This window comes from Epinephelus lanceolatus, chromosome 3 (assembly GCF_041903045.1).
Source record: "Epinephelus lanceolatus isolate andai-2023 chromosome 3, ASM4190304v1, whole genome shotgun sequence".
NCBI lineage: Eukaryota > Metazoa > Chordata > Actinopteri > Perciformes > Serranidae > Epinephelus > Epinephelus lanceolatus.
In genome coordinates, this window is record NC_135736.1 from 15,031,499 (window position 1) to 15,047,131 (window position 15,633).

General features: G+C 39.2%; 2 protein-coding genes across 2 annotated transcripts; one reads left to right on the top strand and one right to left on the bottom strand.

The window, feature by feature from the left end:
• The first annotated feature begins 2,246 nt into the window (after positions 1-2,246).
• Positions 2,247-6,836, top strand: LOC117255867 (C-type lectin domain family 4 member K-like). The gene is made up of 7 exons (XM_033625098.2): positions 2,247-3,134; positions 3,832-3,921; positions 4,210-4,284; positions 5,339-5,407; positions 5,698-5,840; positions 5,938-6,038; positions 6,205-6,836. The coding sequence occupies exons 1-7, from the start codon at positions 3,017-3,019 to the stop codon at positions 6,356-6,358; spliced, it is 750 nt and encodes a 249-aa protein (XP_033480989.1). The 5' UTR covers positions 2,247-3,016; the 3' UTR covers positions 6,359-6,836.
• A 4,747-nt stretch (positions 6,837-11,583) lies between these two features.
• LOC117255235 (CD209 antigen-like protein C) lies at positions 11,584-15,214 on the bottom strand. The gene is made up of 6 exons (XM_033623923.2): positions 15,049-15,214; positions 14,711-14,800; positions 13,718-13,801; positions 13,386-13,528; positions 13,153-13,253; positions 11,584-12,699 (listed from the first exon to the last, which is right to left on the bottom strand). The coding sequence occupies exons 1-6, from the start codon at positions 15,089-15,091 to the stop codon at positions 12,552-12,554; spliced, it is 609 nt and encodes a 202-aa protein (XP_033479814.2). The 5' UTR covers positions 15,092-15,214; the 3' UTR covers positions 11,584-12,551.
• Between the last annotated feature and the right edge of the window lie 419 nt (positions 15,215-15,633).

Sequence of the window (15,633 nt, forward strand, 5' to 3'; positions counted from 1 at the left end):
ATGGGTCAGGTACAAGGATGAATTTGGTGAAGGGATCAGAAATAGCAATAGAGCTCACCGCGGTATCACAATCTTTAGCTGGGAAAACTAGGTGGGAAGTACACAAAGGAAGCACTATAGGAAGTGATCATTACCCAATATTAATAAACACAGGAGTGGAATGGGAAAAAGCACAGGATGAGAGAGAGGGAAGATGGATATTTCATAAAGCGAACTGGAATAAATTTAGAATAATAACTGAAAGAATTTTAGGAAAGGTAAATATAAACCAAGGAGCAGCAAGGGAATCAATACCAAAGAGCAATGAGAATAAAAGGAAAAAGATAGTTCCATACTGGACTCAAGAACGCACTGCTGTAATTAAAAGTCGTAATAAGGCATTTAAGGTCCTGAAGAAAACACATCATTTCCAGAATTTAATTGAAAATGAAAGAAAGCAAGTGGAGGTCAGGATAATAATAAAAAAGTTACAAGAGATTATTGGAAGACTTATTGTAAATCTCTAGGCAGAACTGCATTGTTAGATCATGTGTGGGGTACGGTTATGGAGATGTTTGGCAACAGGAAAGAATATGGGTATGTTACAATGAAAGATGGAGAAAACACTGTGATCTGTGAAAAGAAAATGGCTCTGTAAATCTGGACAAAACCAAACCCAGTGTTGTTACATCATAAAACAGATTTATTTTTAACTGTGATTTGTAAAAATGTTAAAGACACAAACATGTTTCGACCTTTAATTTAAAGGACTTGCTGCACTTTTCAGTGTGAAAATTTTCCGTGGTTGCTGTTGTGTCTTCCAATGGCGGATTGGCCGGGGTCTATCCATTGGTCCGACATCCCATTGTTCCGACCATATTAAACCCATTGTTCCAAAGTCCCGTTGTTCCGAAATCATCATGATGCCCTGTGGTTAAGGTCTTTTTAGGTTTAGGCACAAAAATCACTTGGTTAGGGTCAGGAAAAGATCATGGTGTGGGTTAAAATGAAAAAGAAAGTGGCAAACACATAAGCCGTGACCCTGCTCCGCCTCAAGCCTTTCCCAGCTGACCCAGAGCCGGTCGCAGTGCACCATCAAGGTAGAAATACGCCCGCCAGGAGCCGTTCAGCACCGCGACGAGCTCCCTACACAACCCAGACCCCAGAGTTAATAACAGGAGGTTATGGTGTTTCATTCTCTCCTCTCTATGACACTTGTATCTCGACCAGTAGCCTACTTTTGTTGCGTTTGCTGATCCTCTATGGTACACAAATACAGTATAGCCTAGTATAATCACATATCGGAACAACGGGCTGTCGGACCAATGACATGGACCCAATTGGCCATCAGAACATTCGGGACGAATCCCAATGGGCCAGTCACTAAGTGGGCCGGTGTGGACCAGACTAGGTTAAAAAAAGAAAGGGTGTTGCGGTCATATCTTTACAAGAAGAGGCAGCAAAGTGCTCCAAAATAACCGACCTGTTGGGCCGTGGCGTTGGTTGACGGGCTGAGGCTGCTGGTGTTGCTAACGACAGAGATGGAGCTGAAGCCGACAGTGCCATAGCAGGTGCATTAACGTTAGCTAACGTTCGTGAGTGTGTAATGTGCAAGGTTGGCTTTGGCAAATTGCATATTTCTTCTAGGTGTCTGGTTCAAGAGGCCAACTAGCCTACTAGGTATTGCATTAAGTCATTATAATTTAAACCTGTATTAAAATAAAATATGTGCTTGCTTTTTTCCTGTGGATGCATGTAATTAACGTTAGGTGGTGCTCCCAGTCTCAAGGACAGTGAAGCTGAGGGACAGACTAACCCCAGTTGTGATGAGGAGGAAGAGGATGAGACCAGCAATATGACAGGTGCAATGTGAAGGCATAGTCTACTATGCATTACATTTTAGCCAGAGGAAAACCTTTTAAGTAGTACGAAGTGGGATTTTTTTGTTGTAGTAATAAGTTGACTAAAAGTTGACTATAGGGCCTATTGCCCAATTTATACCTCCTTAGTTCATGGCTGTGAGCCATGGAGATATAAATTGGGCTTATGTAATACAAGAGCAGGGCTGTGCAGGGCAGACAGTTATTTTGTGCATAAAATTAGATGCATTAGGACAGAGTCATATGCTCTTATTTTAAGTTAAATAATAAGCACATCGCCATTTGTGGCCAATTCATTATTGCATTTATTTTATAGTCTGGAATTAAACAATAACTGCTGATTTTCTTACGCAGTTGATTCTGAGGACAGCGTTTGTGTAGTGTGTACAAGCATATTGAGGACTTTAGGTAGAAACGTGTGGGCCAGTGTGTGGGCCAGTGTGTGGGCCAGTGTGCCTGAATGTCTCGGGCTGAATTTGTGTCCCAGTCCGCCCCTGGTGTCTTCTCACAGTCCAGATATGTTGTTCTTGTTTGTCTTTTTTTGCATTTCATGTTTTTAAAAATATGGCATTTATTGCTTGAAAAGTGCCATGTAAATAAAAGAATGATATTATTGTTGTTTTGCCGCTGTTTTCTTATTTTCACTTTGCATACATAAATCTTATTTCCCAAAACAGCTCCAAAAGTTGGTGCTCTCAGAATTCAGAATAACCTGGTTAAAGCGTCTTGATTGAGAATATGTTATTTAGTAGCTACTAATACAAATTAGAGGCAGTTTTTTCTTCTTTTTTTTTAAGATACGCTTGTATGAAAATGAAAAAGGTCTGATTGGTAAAAATTTCAATAGGAGGAAGTCTATTTTTGTGACCACATTCTGCTTCTGTAGAACAAGAAGAAGAAGAAGAAAAAGACATGAGCTCCAGCTGCGAGGCTTCCAAACCACCTGGAGATCCCCACCCAGCCTCTGCCAAAAAAAAAGGACACAGAACACACCTCCCCACAGCACACAGAGATGACATCTCTCAAACCACAACAAAAACAACATTCAACTTTAAAATGAGGAAGTACATGAGTGCTTTGCAGTTTATGCAACATACAAAAGAAGAAGCAGATCACAGAAACCACCAGTAAGACATCCATCACACTCTGAGTGAAATATGGCCGTCTATGAAAATGCATCAGAGATCACTGTGGAGATGATGAACCTCTCTGATGCTTCAGCCAGCACTGCTGCCTCCAAGAGTCACAGTGATGAAGATGGTACCACAGTGCCTGGTGAGACAGAATTGCTATCAATGTTTGGCTGTTTGAAACATCAAAGTAACATCATCAACAACACTGTGAGTTATAGTTCAGTGTAGAAGTGAAAAAGTCCTTTTGGCTTTATGGTCTTTGTTTATTTACATTATCTCCATGACCATTTAAACACTGTTGACTTTTAATTTATTTTTGTGTTTACCTTTTGACAGACTGTTAAACTACTTTAAAGATTTTTATTTTTTTTATGGTGTCGTGTTTTAAATTGTGTTTTTGTTTTTTACTAGTGTTGTGCATGTTTTTACTAAATTCACCTGTACAGCACTTTGATGTAAAGTGCTCTATAAATAAATTTATTATTATTATTATTATTATTATCATTATCTAATACTAGAATTTCAGTAACATGGCTGTGACTGAAAGTTGAAAAACAGACAAAAAAGTCATCCTTCTTTCAGCTTCTCACCTTTTTGTGCTGGTTGTATATGGTTAGTGTTTTAAGTCCTGCCAGAACGGTGCTTTGGTATTCTTATTATCATTTAGGCTTCAAGGACTTTGAGTGAATGAATTTATTAATGTAGACTTGAAGTGAATGAAATACAACACGTCCAAGAAAACTGCTAATCAGTCAATGCACTGTGTGTGTGTGTGTGTGTGTGTGTGTGTGTGTGTGCGTGCGTGCGTGCGTGTGTTTGTGTGTGTTTTCCATACACAGGAGGAAAACTGCTCAGATGTGTTGCCGTGAGCTTTTGTCTCCTGTGTGTCCTACAAGCTGCTCTAAACATTTCCCTCCGTCTTGCTCTCTGTGAGTTTTATTAAATTATTATTATTACATCATATATTAATTAATATGAATTAATTTTCTAACAGCAGAGTTTGAAGCTTGTCACTACAGACGTTGTCATTTCCTGTGTGATACCATGGGTGTGTGGTTTGTCGCTGTATGACAGAATTGTTTGTTTAACAGATACATTTAACTTATAAAAATACCTACAGCTTTATGGAAAGATTCATGTTATATGGAAATTCTGTGTTAAAGTGAATTGTCTCTTTAGTTGTGAACATAATCTGATTCTGTTGCAAATGATGTTAGCCCCTCCACCAGGGATTGATGCCAATATTAAAAATCTGACTGAGGAGAGAGACGAGTTGAGGAGCATCAACCTTCGTAAGTACGATAATGAAACTACTCCAATAATCTGGAAGAGAGGATGGGACTTTCTATGGTTGAATTCATGATTTATTATCATGCATTATCATGCAGTATTTTCAACTTCCTGAAGTCTAGTGTACATTAGGTGACAGTTTGGGTCTCTGATCTGTATTTGTTTGAGAGAATAGTTCTTTTAAAGGCTGTAGTTAAAAAAAAAATACATTGTGTAATATTTGCTGAAACTGTCACTTATCCACAGTGTTACATGAGACAGATATTCTGTAAAAAATAAAAAACACGTACTCTTTCTCCTCGTATTGCTTCTAATGGCAGTACCACACAGTAAATGAAAACAACCAATCAGAATCGAGGAGCCTCTAACGCAGCTGTCAATCATGGCTGGTGAGCTGCTGTCAAACTTTCCAACTAGGCAGCGCAGATCAAATATGAATCAAGATTCCATCACTGCATTGTCTCATTTTCACATCAGATGTTTTCAGAAACATATATACTGTTTAGCTGTAGAATGAGAAAGTGAGTTTGTGACCTGGCCACCACGTTGGAAACAGTTGAGCTGAAAACAAAGCACAGCCCAGGAGCTGGAGCAAATTTTCCATTTTACAGCTAAACAGTGCACTAAAACTTCTGAAAACAATTGTGGCAAGAAATACGTGACGCAATAATAGAATCTGGATTCATATTTGATCAGCGCTGCTTAGTTTGACAGTATGACCAACATTCATATCTTATCAGCTTGATCAGGTTGCTGGCTGAGACTCCTCGGTTCTGATTGGTTGTTTTCTGTGAGCCGCAGCAGATTCTAACAAATGCTTTTAGAAGCACTGTGAGGAGGAACCTGGTTAGATCATGTGTTTTATCTACTTCTGTGTGGAAGTAGTTACAGTTTCAGTGAATATGACAAGAAGTTATTTTTACTAAAGTTACAAACTGTAGCTTTAATGACTAACTGTCATTAATAGATCAGTTTAATGTGGACATTCTGTTTGAAAGTAAACTTTCTCTTTAGTTGTGAACATTCTGGTGTAAGTGACGATAACCTCTCCACTAGGTATTGAGGAGAATTATAAAACCCTGACTGAAGAGAGAGATGAGCTGAAGAGGAAGCTGAGTAACTTTGGTGAGTGTCGTAAGGAAACAAAAAAAGGAACATATTGTGCATAAAAAATGCTTTTACAGAGTATGTGGTCAGGCCTCACAACGTTCTAAATAATGTGTTTCCAATACGTTCGAGACAAGCGTTCATCAGCTTGTGACTAAAATTACTTGTCCTAACGTTTTTGTTTGTTTGTTTTGTGTTGTTTTGTTTTCAGCAGGTAAATGTGCACACGTGCATTCAAAATAGCTTTTCAACGTATTTTTGTTGTTTGTTGAATAATAAGAAATGTCTGTTCTTTCCTCTAACAACAGATCACTATTCAAACCAAGGATGGGTGTATTTCAGTGGTAGTTTCTACTATATTTCTTCAATCGAGAAAACCTGGCAAGACAGCAGAGATGACTGTGTGCAAAGAGGTGCAGACCTAATGATTATCAACAGCGAAGAGGAACAGGTGTGTGTGTGTGTGTGTGTGTGTGTGTGTGCACTTGGATGCATGAGACATTGTTTAAATATGAATTTACTATTGTGTGTTTCTCTTTTAAAACAAGAATTTCACAAGACAATACCAAAAGATAATGTGGATTGGACTGACTGACAGAGAGACAGAGGGGGTATGGAAATGGGTGGATGACACTCTGCTGACAACAAGGTACACACATTACTCTGGAGTTTTAAGAGATTATGGTTTCACTGTCAACAAAAAATAATATTTAATTGTTGTATTAACTTTAACTTCCACATTCTGTGTGTTGCTGTTCATTAAATGCAAGTTGGCTTGTGTTTTGTGTTAAAAGCATATTTGTTTTTACTTTCAGCTTCTGGAGATCTGGGGAACCCAACAATAATGGCGGAAATGAAGACTGTGTAGAAAATATCCATATGAACCAAAATCGCTGGAATGATGTACCATGTGAAACTAACAACTTCTGGATCTGCGAAAACAAAATGGCTGTATATCTCAGAGCATAACCAAACCCTTATGATGTTGTCTCATTATAAAACAGATTTATTTTCCACTGTGATTTTAAAAAAAGAATTTGAAGGCACAAACAAATGACATCATCCCACAGATAGGGGCATCAGATTAGAAAATGCTTTGTGTACAAACAATATATTTTGTCCTTTAATTTCAGGGACTGTTGTGCCTTTTATTGTGACATTTGTACATATATTTTTAATGTGTCTGTATTTGTTTCTTTGAGTGCGATTGTGTCCAGACAGACTCCAGGTAAAGATCATCAGGTGACTGGGTTTTTGCTCATGCTTGCTGTCTTTTAAGCCCCCTTGTTTTATCTGGAGATATAGATGCATTTTTATTTCTTTGGGTCTAAATGTTGTTGCATTAACTACTTTTATGTTGGACTGTCTTGCTTTTGCATTTCATTTATTTCTTTAAATGTACTTTGCATTTGATGCTAGAAAAGTTCTAAATAAATGTATGACATTATTGCTGTTTGGTTCTTCTTTACACTTTATGTACATACATTTTATTTCCCTGGGTTAAAACAACAGCTTCAACTCACCTTGATGTTCTCATGGTTCAGAATAACCCCATCAGTCAGGGGCGGCTGGCCAATAGAGGGCGATAGGGTGCCGCCCCTCCTTGAGCCACAAAAGAAAAGAAAAGAAAGATGATGATAATAAATGTATGATTATCATCATCATTATTGTCATATATACACACAATACATTAATTATTCTGATAATTTTCACTTGAAACAGCTCGTCCTGCCTCTGAATATCCAATCAGAGGCAGTGTGAAGTCACGTTCCGGCCCTTTGGGGCGATATCAGCCTGGCTGGAAATCGCCCCGACTCACTCTCATAGACTTCCATGTAAAATGCTTTTTTTTCTAAATGCAGGCACTCCATTGCAATCTCTATGTGTTCCGGGAGGGCTTGCCCCAACGTGTTTTCGTCATACGTAAACCACCAAGTATAATTCATGTGCTCCTCCGATGGTCCAATTTCCCATGTCGGGAAGTCGTTCTTACTTCATTGTGTGTTCACGAGCGTTTAAGTCCTCATGTGGAGACAACATGGACATTACAAAGAAGATGTGTTGTATTTTATCACTCAAAATGTTTAAAAAACACGTCGTCAACCGTTTCCACTAAAATATTGCTTTACGGTCGGAAACTCATTTTTCCGATTACTCCGACATCACATGAGGCAGCGCCACTGCGCAGCGGTCACATTCAAGATCAACATGGCTAACGTCTCCAGCTGATCCAAGAGGTTTTTTAACCATATAGGTTATAAAGTAACGACGCATAGTGCGTCCAAATTCACACCCATTCTTCTCTATGGATATTCTCCGCGACCATTAGCGAGAAGCCACACATCACGTGAAACAGCTTTCCAGTGATGCCACACACATCATTGTGCTGTCATCCCATCACGCTATAAATCCAGATCAATTTGTCTACAAATAAAAACCTGACGAATTTCTTTACAATCCATTATACAGATCTTGTTATCAGTCACTTCATATAGTGAGGAATATCGTATCTTACCACGTCTTAGGCTTGCATGTCTTTCTCCCTGTCTATCCACATTTGTAGTCCAGCTTTCAAGATGCAAGTATCTCCATATTGTCCAGTTGACACTCCATCAAACTTTGTATGACAAGACCAGCCACTTCACCTTTGCGCACCCAGACAACTGAGGCCTAATTATGCATGCATGACAGGGCCGTAGTCACCATATACATTGAGGGGGACACGTTCCCCAATGCCCAAAATGCCCCCCCAATATATAACTGAAACTGAAAAACAACAACAAAAAAACGTTCAGGTCAGGTCAAAGAGCAGTGATACTATGTGATGTGCATTGTATTAAGTTGTAGGGTATGCCTGCATTTAATCAGAACTGATTAAGACTGACAGTGACTCAGTGAATACCTTACTCAGTTTTATTTGATTAATGGTAAAACAGGTCTCTGTTTACATTCAAAGTAGGGCTGCGCGGTATATGTGGTAGACGGTAGAAATGATATAAATTTGGCCCACGGTAGAGATTTGCGCTCTACCGTCCTATCGTTGATGACGTCATCGCACCTGCCTCAGTGTGAAAATGGCTGCGAGCACAGAGACAGCGGAGCAAGAGGAGCTGATTCACGTCCGTGATTTAGCGTAGCACGTGCAACATGTGTTGCTGGAGAACTTGTGAGTGAGTGAGTTAATGTTTTATGAACGGCCCCGGACTTCTCAGACTCTTTTAACAACTTACCGCTCAGAGGGAACTCATTCAGTGTCTCCTCTGGCAGCAGCAAAGCGTCTCTCCCTCTCCTCTCTCGCCGTGCGCACACGGGAGTTGGTTTTCGGCAAGAGAGTTTGTCATAAACCTTTGGTAATGTAAACCTATGTGACGCTAGGGGCTCCACAAAAAACTCCATATGTGAATGTGTGATAGTTGTGGTATCATAACAGCCTGTCACAGGTTACAGCGTGATGATTAGAGGAGAAATGGCAGAGCATAAAGGTCCAGGTGGAAAAAACACAACTCAGTCATTTAGGATTTTGCTAAAAGAAGGAAATTACCTTTTGATATAGATCCCAGGGGACATTTTGCACCATAGAGTGAGTACTGGGTTTTAATTTTGAGTTTTGAGATCTGCATTCTGCACAATAAATGCTCTAAAAAATACATTATATCTTTGCTTTTGTTGTTGTTGTTTTTTTTTATCAATTTAGCTTTGCTAAGGGACTACAAAACCCATTCAGAAACACTTCTATTATAATTTTTACGCTTAAATTTATACCGCGATATATACCGTTACCGTGAAGGGATTCGATTTATACCGTGATATAAATTTTAGGTCATACCGCCCAGCCCTAATTCAAAGGTATTTATGTGGGCAAACTGATGAAAAGTAGTCTGTTGATGACCACTGTGGATTGTTCAGTCATTGTAGAGCCAAATTAATTCAAATTTACCCATTGAACGGGTCACCTCAGCCATCATCACAACAATTGCCCAACAGGAGCCGCCACTGCCATCAGTTATTGTGGATCTTAAACGATATTGACAAATTTCACCAGAACACTTTTTTATGAAGAGAAATCAAATACAAACATATATTATAATAATCATAACCTGCAATTCTCCCACAACAGAAGAGAAGATTTTATATTTTTATACACTCAACCAGCAAGTTTTCTAACAAAATACTGACATATAAAGACTTAGCCCTTTGCACACTAAGACCATTTTTTATTGAGATATGAAAAGATTTTTTAATCCGTTACCCCAAAAAGATTAATGTAGAGAAACCTCGTATACTGGGTACTGGATACTTCCGCAAGGTTCTGTGCTCGGACCAATCCTATTTACTCTATATATGCTTCCTTTAGGTAACATCATTAGAAATCACTCTATAAATTTCCATTGTTATGCAGATGATACACAGTTGTATTTATCGATGAAGCCAGAAGAAAATAATCAATTAACTAAACTCCATAACTGCCTTAAAGACATAAAAACTTGGATGAGCACCAATTTCCTGATGTTAAATTCAGACAAAACTGAAGTTATTGTTCTTGGCCCCAAACAACTCAGAGACTCTTTATCTGATGACATAGTTTCTCTAGATGGCATTGCTCTGGCCTCTAGCACTACCGTAAGAAACCTCGGAGTAATATTTGATCAAGATTTGTCTTTTAATTCTCATTTAAAACAAACCTCACGGACTGCATTTTTTCATCTGTGCAATATTGCGAAAATTAGGCCTATCCTGACCCGAAAAGATGCAGAAAAATTGGTCCACGCTTTTGTTACCTCTAGGCTGGATTACTGTAACTCTCTATTATGAGGTAGCTCTAGTAAGTCCTTAAAAACTCTCCAGCTAATTCAAAATGCAGCAGCACGTGTACTAACAGGAACTAAGAAACGAGATCATATTTCTCCTGTTTTAGCTTCTCTGCACTGGCTCCCTGTAAAATCCAGAATTGAATTTAAAATCCTACTGTTAACTTATAAAGCTCTAAATGGTCAAGCTCCGTCATATCTTAGAGAGCTCATAGTGCCATATTATCCCACCAGAACACTGCGCTCTGAGAATGCAGGGTTACTCGTGGTCCCTAAAGTCTCCAAAAGTAGATCAGGAGCCAGAGCCTTCAGCTATCAGGCTCCTCTCCTGTGGAATCATCTTCCTGTTACGGTCTGGGAGGCAGACACCGTCTCCACATTTAAGACTAGACTTAAGACTTTCCTCTTTGATAAAGCTTATTAGTTAGGCTTATAAGCTTATAAGCTAGTTAGGGCTGGCTCAGGCTTGCCATGTACCAGCCCCTAGTTAGGCTGACTTAGGCCTAGTCTGCCGGAGGACCCCCCTATAATACACCGGGCACCTTCTCTCTTTCTCTCTCTCTCTCTCTCTCTCTCTCTCTCTCTCTCTCTCTCTCGTATTCTATTACTGCATCTTGCTAATTCGGCCATTCTGGATGTCACTAACTCGGCTTCTTCTCCGGAGCCTTTGTGCTCCACTGTCTCTCAGATTAACTCATATCACAGCGGTGCCTGGACAGCGTGACGTGTGTGGTTGTGCTGCTGCCGTGGTCCTGCCAGATGCCTCCTGCTGCTGCTGCCATCATTAGTCATACTTCTACTGTTATTATACACATATGACTATTGTCACACATGTATACTGCCAGATATTAATACATACTTTCAACATATTGTACCACAGTAGCCAGAACTATAACTATAATATTATTACTTTCAATAATGTTGTTGTAAGCTACTGTCATTACCTGCATATCTCTCTCTCTCTCTCTCTCTCTCTGTCTCATTGTGTCATGCGGATTACTGTTAATTTATTATGCTGATCTGTTCTGTACGACATCTATTGCACGTCTGTCCGTCCTGGAAGAGGGATCCCTCCTCAGTTGCTCTTCCTGAGGTTTCTACCGTTTTTTTTCCCCGTTAAAGGGGTTTTTTGGGGAGTTTTTCCTTATCCGCTGTGAGGGTCCTAAGGACAGAGGGATGTCGTATGCTGTAAAGTCCTGTGAGGCAAATTGTGATATGTGATATTGGGCTTTATAAATAAAATTGATTGATTGATTGAATTGATCTGTGTGTTTCCATTTATTTTGCGACCAATGAATGAATAGTCACAGTAACATGAACGATAAATAATCTTTTCATTTTGAGTATTTGTTTGATTAATTATGTTTATTTATAGACATGTTACAACCATCCCTGGCATATGTGACAACTGTCTCTGTACACTGGGAACAGTGGAGTACACAGTTGTAACAGTGGAGTGACTGTATTTAAAACAATTTTGCAAACTGTGCATAGCTCAGAAATCCAATATCTACATTGTTTAAGTAGCTGATGCTTCAAAGCTTATAATATAGCAAAATTGGCTCTTTCAGGATAAACGGGTTTTGATTTATTTTCTGAATAAATCAAAAACCGTTTATCCTGAAATAGCCAATTATAATATAAATCTGGGTTTACAGCATGTCACATATGCAAATGAATGTACGATGGCCCCGTTAAAATGCAAAATCGACATCTAACCTATCATAAAATGGATACACTTTATTCATAAATACACAATGTGTTGTGCTGTACACAAAGCAGTGTGTAAAGCAATCATAGATTTACAAAAGCTCCTCTTGACACTGCTGATGAGTCATTAAAGGGTCTACCGAAGGTTAGACAATTAAACAAATGAAATGAAAATCTGCACTCTGATGTGATTATATACACTTTAAAGACTTGATGTTGTCAGAAGTGATTGCAGAGTTGAAACTGTGATGATTGCAATATAATCAGGTTTTATATGAAGATGATAATGATGACTACTGACAAAATAATTAATTTAGTAATGAATCGATCAATAAATTAATGATATAATTCTGTCTTCACTAATTTTTTGAACAATAGCAGACATTTTGACTTGTCAGGAAAGCACAGTGTAACACTAATGGCTCTGTTCTATTCAAGTGTCCCAACAAATGGTGACACTGTGACAGTGAGCCAACACACCAGGACCCTGAAAGTGAAGCAGTTACATGGACTTTAGCCATCATTCATTTTATTATTGACACCTGTGTTTTTCCTGTGGTGACATGTTGGTGTTCGTACATGATGATGAGACACTTCCCCTGCAGCTTATCGATTGCCAGTCTAGGGCAGATTTGGATGCTGAGTCATGGAGCCACCACCTTCTCACAGATCCAGAAGTTTAGCTTTTTACATGGTGAATCATTCCAGTTGTATTCCCTGTCATAAAGCCTTATTTCTCCACAGTCTTCATCAATGCCTTGGTGGCTGTTGGGCTCCCCAGCGTTCCAGTAGCTGAAAACAAACATCAAAGAATGTTCTTAGCAGGAAACACAACCAAAGAAGCTGGAGTGAAGTCTCAGTGGGTCGCCTGAGTGTTTCAGCATTACAAAAAATAATTTTAGTTTTTTGGTGACCCAAGGTGTACTAAAGTTTATTTGAACAGTGGTGCAACAGCTTGGCCTAAAGAAAGTTAAACTGCTCAAATCTTTGATCAGCCCTGAATGAAACACCTAGAAGAAGCTGAGTGATTCATAATTTCCACCTCTGCAACACATAAAATCAAAGGTGGTGCAGGACTTCCTCCCCACTCACCTACTGGAGTGCTGCTCAGCGGCAGTGCACTCAGTACTGCCACCAGCTGGTGGCTGGAGGGTCAATCAGGAAGACTAGTTCCTTAATATATAGCAATACTACATTATTAATCATTATTAATCATTATCTTTAATAAAAAAGGAATTTATGAACCTTGTGTTCAGTGCAGTCCCATCCACCCATGTCCATGTCCCCTCTGTCTCACTGTCAGTCAGTCCAATCCACCTGAGCCCTTTGAACTTTCTTGCAAATTCCTTGTTTACAGTAAGAGAGACAGAGAGAAAAACAATATAAAAAATAAATGAAATATTACAATTTTAGCCACTCTCCACCTCAGTGACCTTTGATTTGACCTCCCCTTTTTCTCTCACAGCCAAATTACTCACCTGTTCTTCTCTGCTGTTGATAATGATCAGGTCTGCACCTCTTTGCAGACAGTCGTCTCTACTGTCTTGCCAGGTCTTGTTAATAGAAGAAATGTAATAAAAACTGTGGTAGAAATACACCCATCCTTGTTGGGAGTGATTATCTGTTGAAGAAAGCAAAATAATAATAATGATGAATAAAAATGATGCTAATAAAGTTCACATAAGAAGTAGTATACGAATATAAGAAAAAAAAACATGTTGGCCTAACAGGAGGTAGAAAAACATTTTTATAATGCATCTTTTTATTCCCATGTTAATGAGAATGTATTCGGTTTCTTCCTCGTACTCACCAAAGGTGATCATCTTCCTCTTCAAATCTTCTCCCTCTTCAGTCAGATTTTTGATAATGGCCTCATAATCTAGCATTTTTGCATCTGTAAGAGCAGAAAGATACGTTTGTCCTACTGTAGTTAACCCTCCGGGACCCATTTTTGTCTTTTTTAGGTGGGGGACAAAGGATCTTTTTGGGGAGATTGCAGGTCAACAGTATATGCCTCATATAAGTGGTATACATCTTTCTCAAGCAGGGAACATGAGGATGAATTTGAGATGCAGCTCAGCACTGTGTGCCGAGTTTTTCTAGTTAAAAATCTGTAATAAATGCTGTGTTTTAGTTGGGTGCCTCATCACACATGAATAAACCTGAGCTCACTGAATAAAAGAGAGTCTCACATTTCCATTCATACCCAATTTATTCAATACCAAGACTGTTTAGGGACCCAAGATGCAGAAATTAGGCAGAACGTTCGAATGTTTATACTGCATGATTTTTGCCCCAAACTGCATCATATCAATATAAAGGGAACATGTCTGTAAAGAGGAGACTCGTGGGTACCCACAGCTCCCATTTTTATTCAGATATCCTGAGGTGAGAGGTCGAGGGACCTCCATGAAAATGGTCACGCCCATCTTCGTCTTTGCCAAGAAGGTGGCGTGATATGGTCGATAACACTGGATTCCTTAGGTACCTATAGTCCCATATGACACCACCCTGCAGGTCAACACTGAGGTTAGGGTGTCATGGGAAAAGACACCTACTCTTGTGTTAATTCTAGTTTATGTACACACCATACAGTATGCATGTGTACGTTTGGTGTGGGGCTGTGTTCATTTCATCTGCAATTCATTACTCCTGAAACTAAGTTGGCTCCACACTATACAGTATGTCACATAATCATCATAGCTGGTAAGTGTGTTTGTAGTTCCAAGCTTTGGTCTTGTAATGTTGAGATGGTGAATTTAAGTCTCAGGGTGAAATTACAGAGAAGTGTAAGATCACTCACAGAGAGCAAGACGCAGGGAAATGTTGGCAGCAGCTTGTAGGATACACAGGAGTCCGAAGCTCAGAGCAACCAGTCTGAAGAGTCTGTCCTCTGTGTGCGGAAAATTAAACATGCAAAACCACCATAATTATTATTAGGCAGTCAGATGTGATATTGTGTTCTCTGATCTGCTTTCATTTCACTTCTTGTACATCGTCTCCTCATTAAGTAGATTAAAAATTAACTTCATATGTAGCTTGTTGCCTAATTATGATATTTTCTGAATCAAAACCCCCACACCTGACTCTGATAAAAATGATGCCCTCCAAACTCAAGCTCTGTTACTGAAAATGACTTACTCCTGGATGAAGCATCAGGCACGCTGTCATGGTCCAAAGTCATCTCAGCCTCCTCTTTGAAGACAAAACTCAAAATATTTAACACACCAAAATATGACAAAGATGTGTAACAGTGTCTTCTGAGAACTGTACTGAACTGCTTCTTCTTCTTCTTCTTCTCTGTTTCTGATTACCCCAGAGATGACACATTTATCACCTCCGCCCTTCAGCAACCTCACTATCTCTTACACTTGCACACCCAAGACGATTTCCTCTATAGATTCATATCAAATAAAATGTGTGTGTTTGTCGAGGCTTATCTGTTTGTGTCTGTGTTAATGAGCCACTTTATGAGCAGCTTGTTTATAATCAGTGTTTCAGTTGTTGTCTTAGAGTTTGGTGGCCAAGTTTTAAGACCGCTGTCTTTTCATAGATCCAAAGCCGTTCATTATTTTAGCTTTTTTAATCATCATAGAACTTTATTTCTCTTCATGTCTGCCTTCATGACTGTTGGTGCCCTAATAGCTGAAACCCTCCACGGCAGAAGGCTTTCTTTAATAAAGAAAACAATCAACAGTAACACATAGGTGTAGCAAGGTTAAACTT

Bases quoted from the DNA above. Each gene is read 5' to 3' on its own strand.
- LOC117255867 (XM_033625098.2), top strand. From the start codon at position 3,017: ATGGCCGTCTATGAAAATGCATCAGAGATCACTGTGGAGATGATGAAC. The intron at 3,135-3,831 runs GTGAGACAGAAT...TTCCATACACAG, and splicing joins AGATGGTACCACAGTGCCTG to GAGGAAAACTGCTCAGATGT. The intron at 3,922-4,209 runs GTGAGTTTTATT...AAATGATGTTAG, and splicing joins TTCCCTCCGTCTTGCTCTCT to CCCCTCCACCAGGGATTGAT.
- LOC117255235 (XM_033623923.2), bottom strand. From the start codon at position 15,091: ATGACTTTGGACCATGACAGCGTGCCTGATGCTTCATCCAGGA. The intron at 14,801-15,048 runs GTAAGTCATTTT...TTCCGCACACAG, and splicing joins GCCTGATGCTTCATCCAGGA to AGGACAGACTCTTCAGACTG. The intron at 13,529-13,717 runs GTGAGTACGAGG...TTTCTTCAACAG, and splicing joins GAGGAAGATGATCACCTTTG to ATAATCACTCCCAACAAGGA.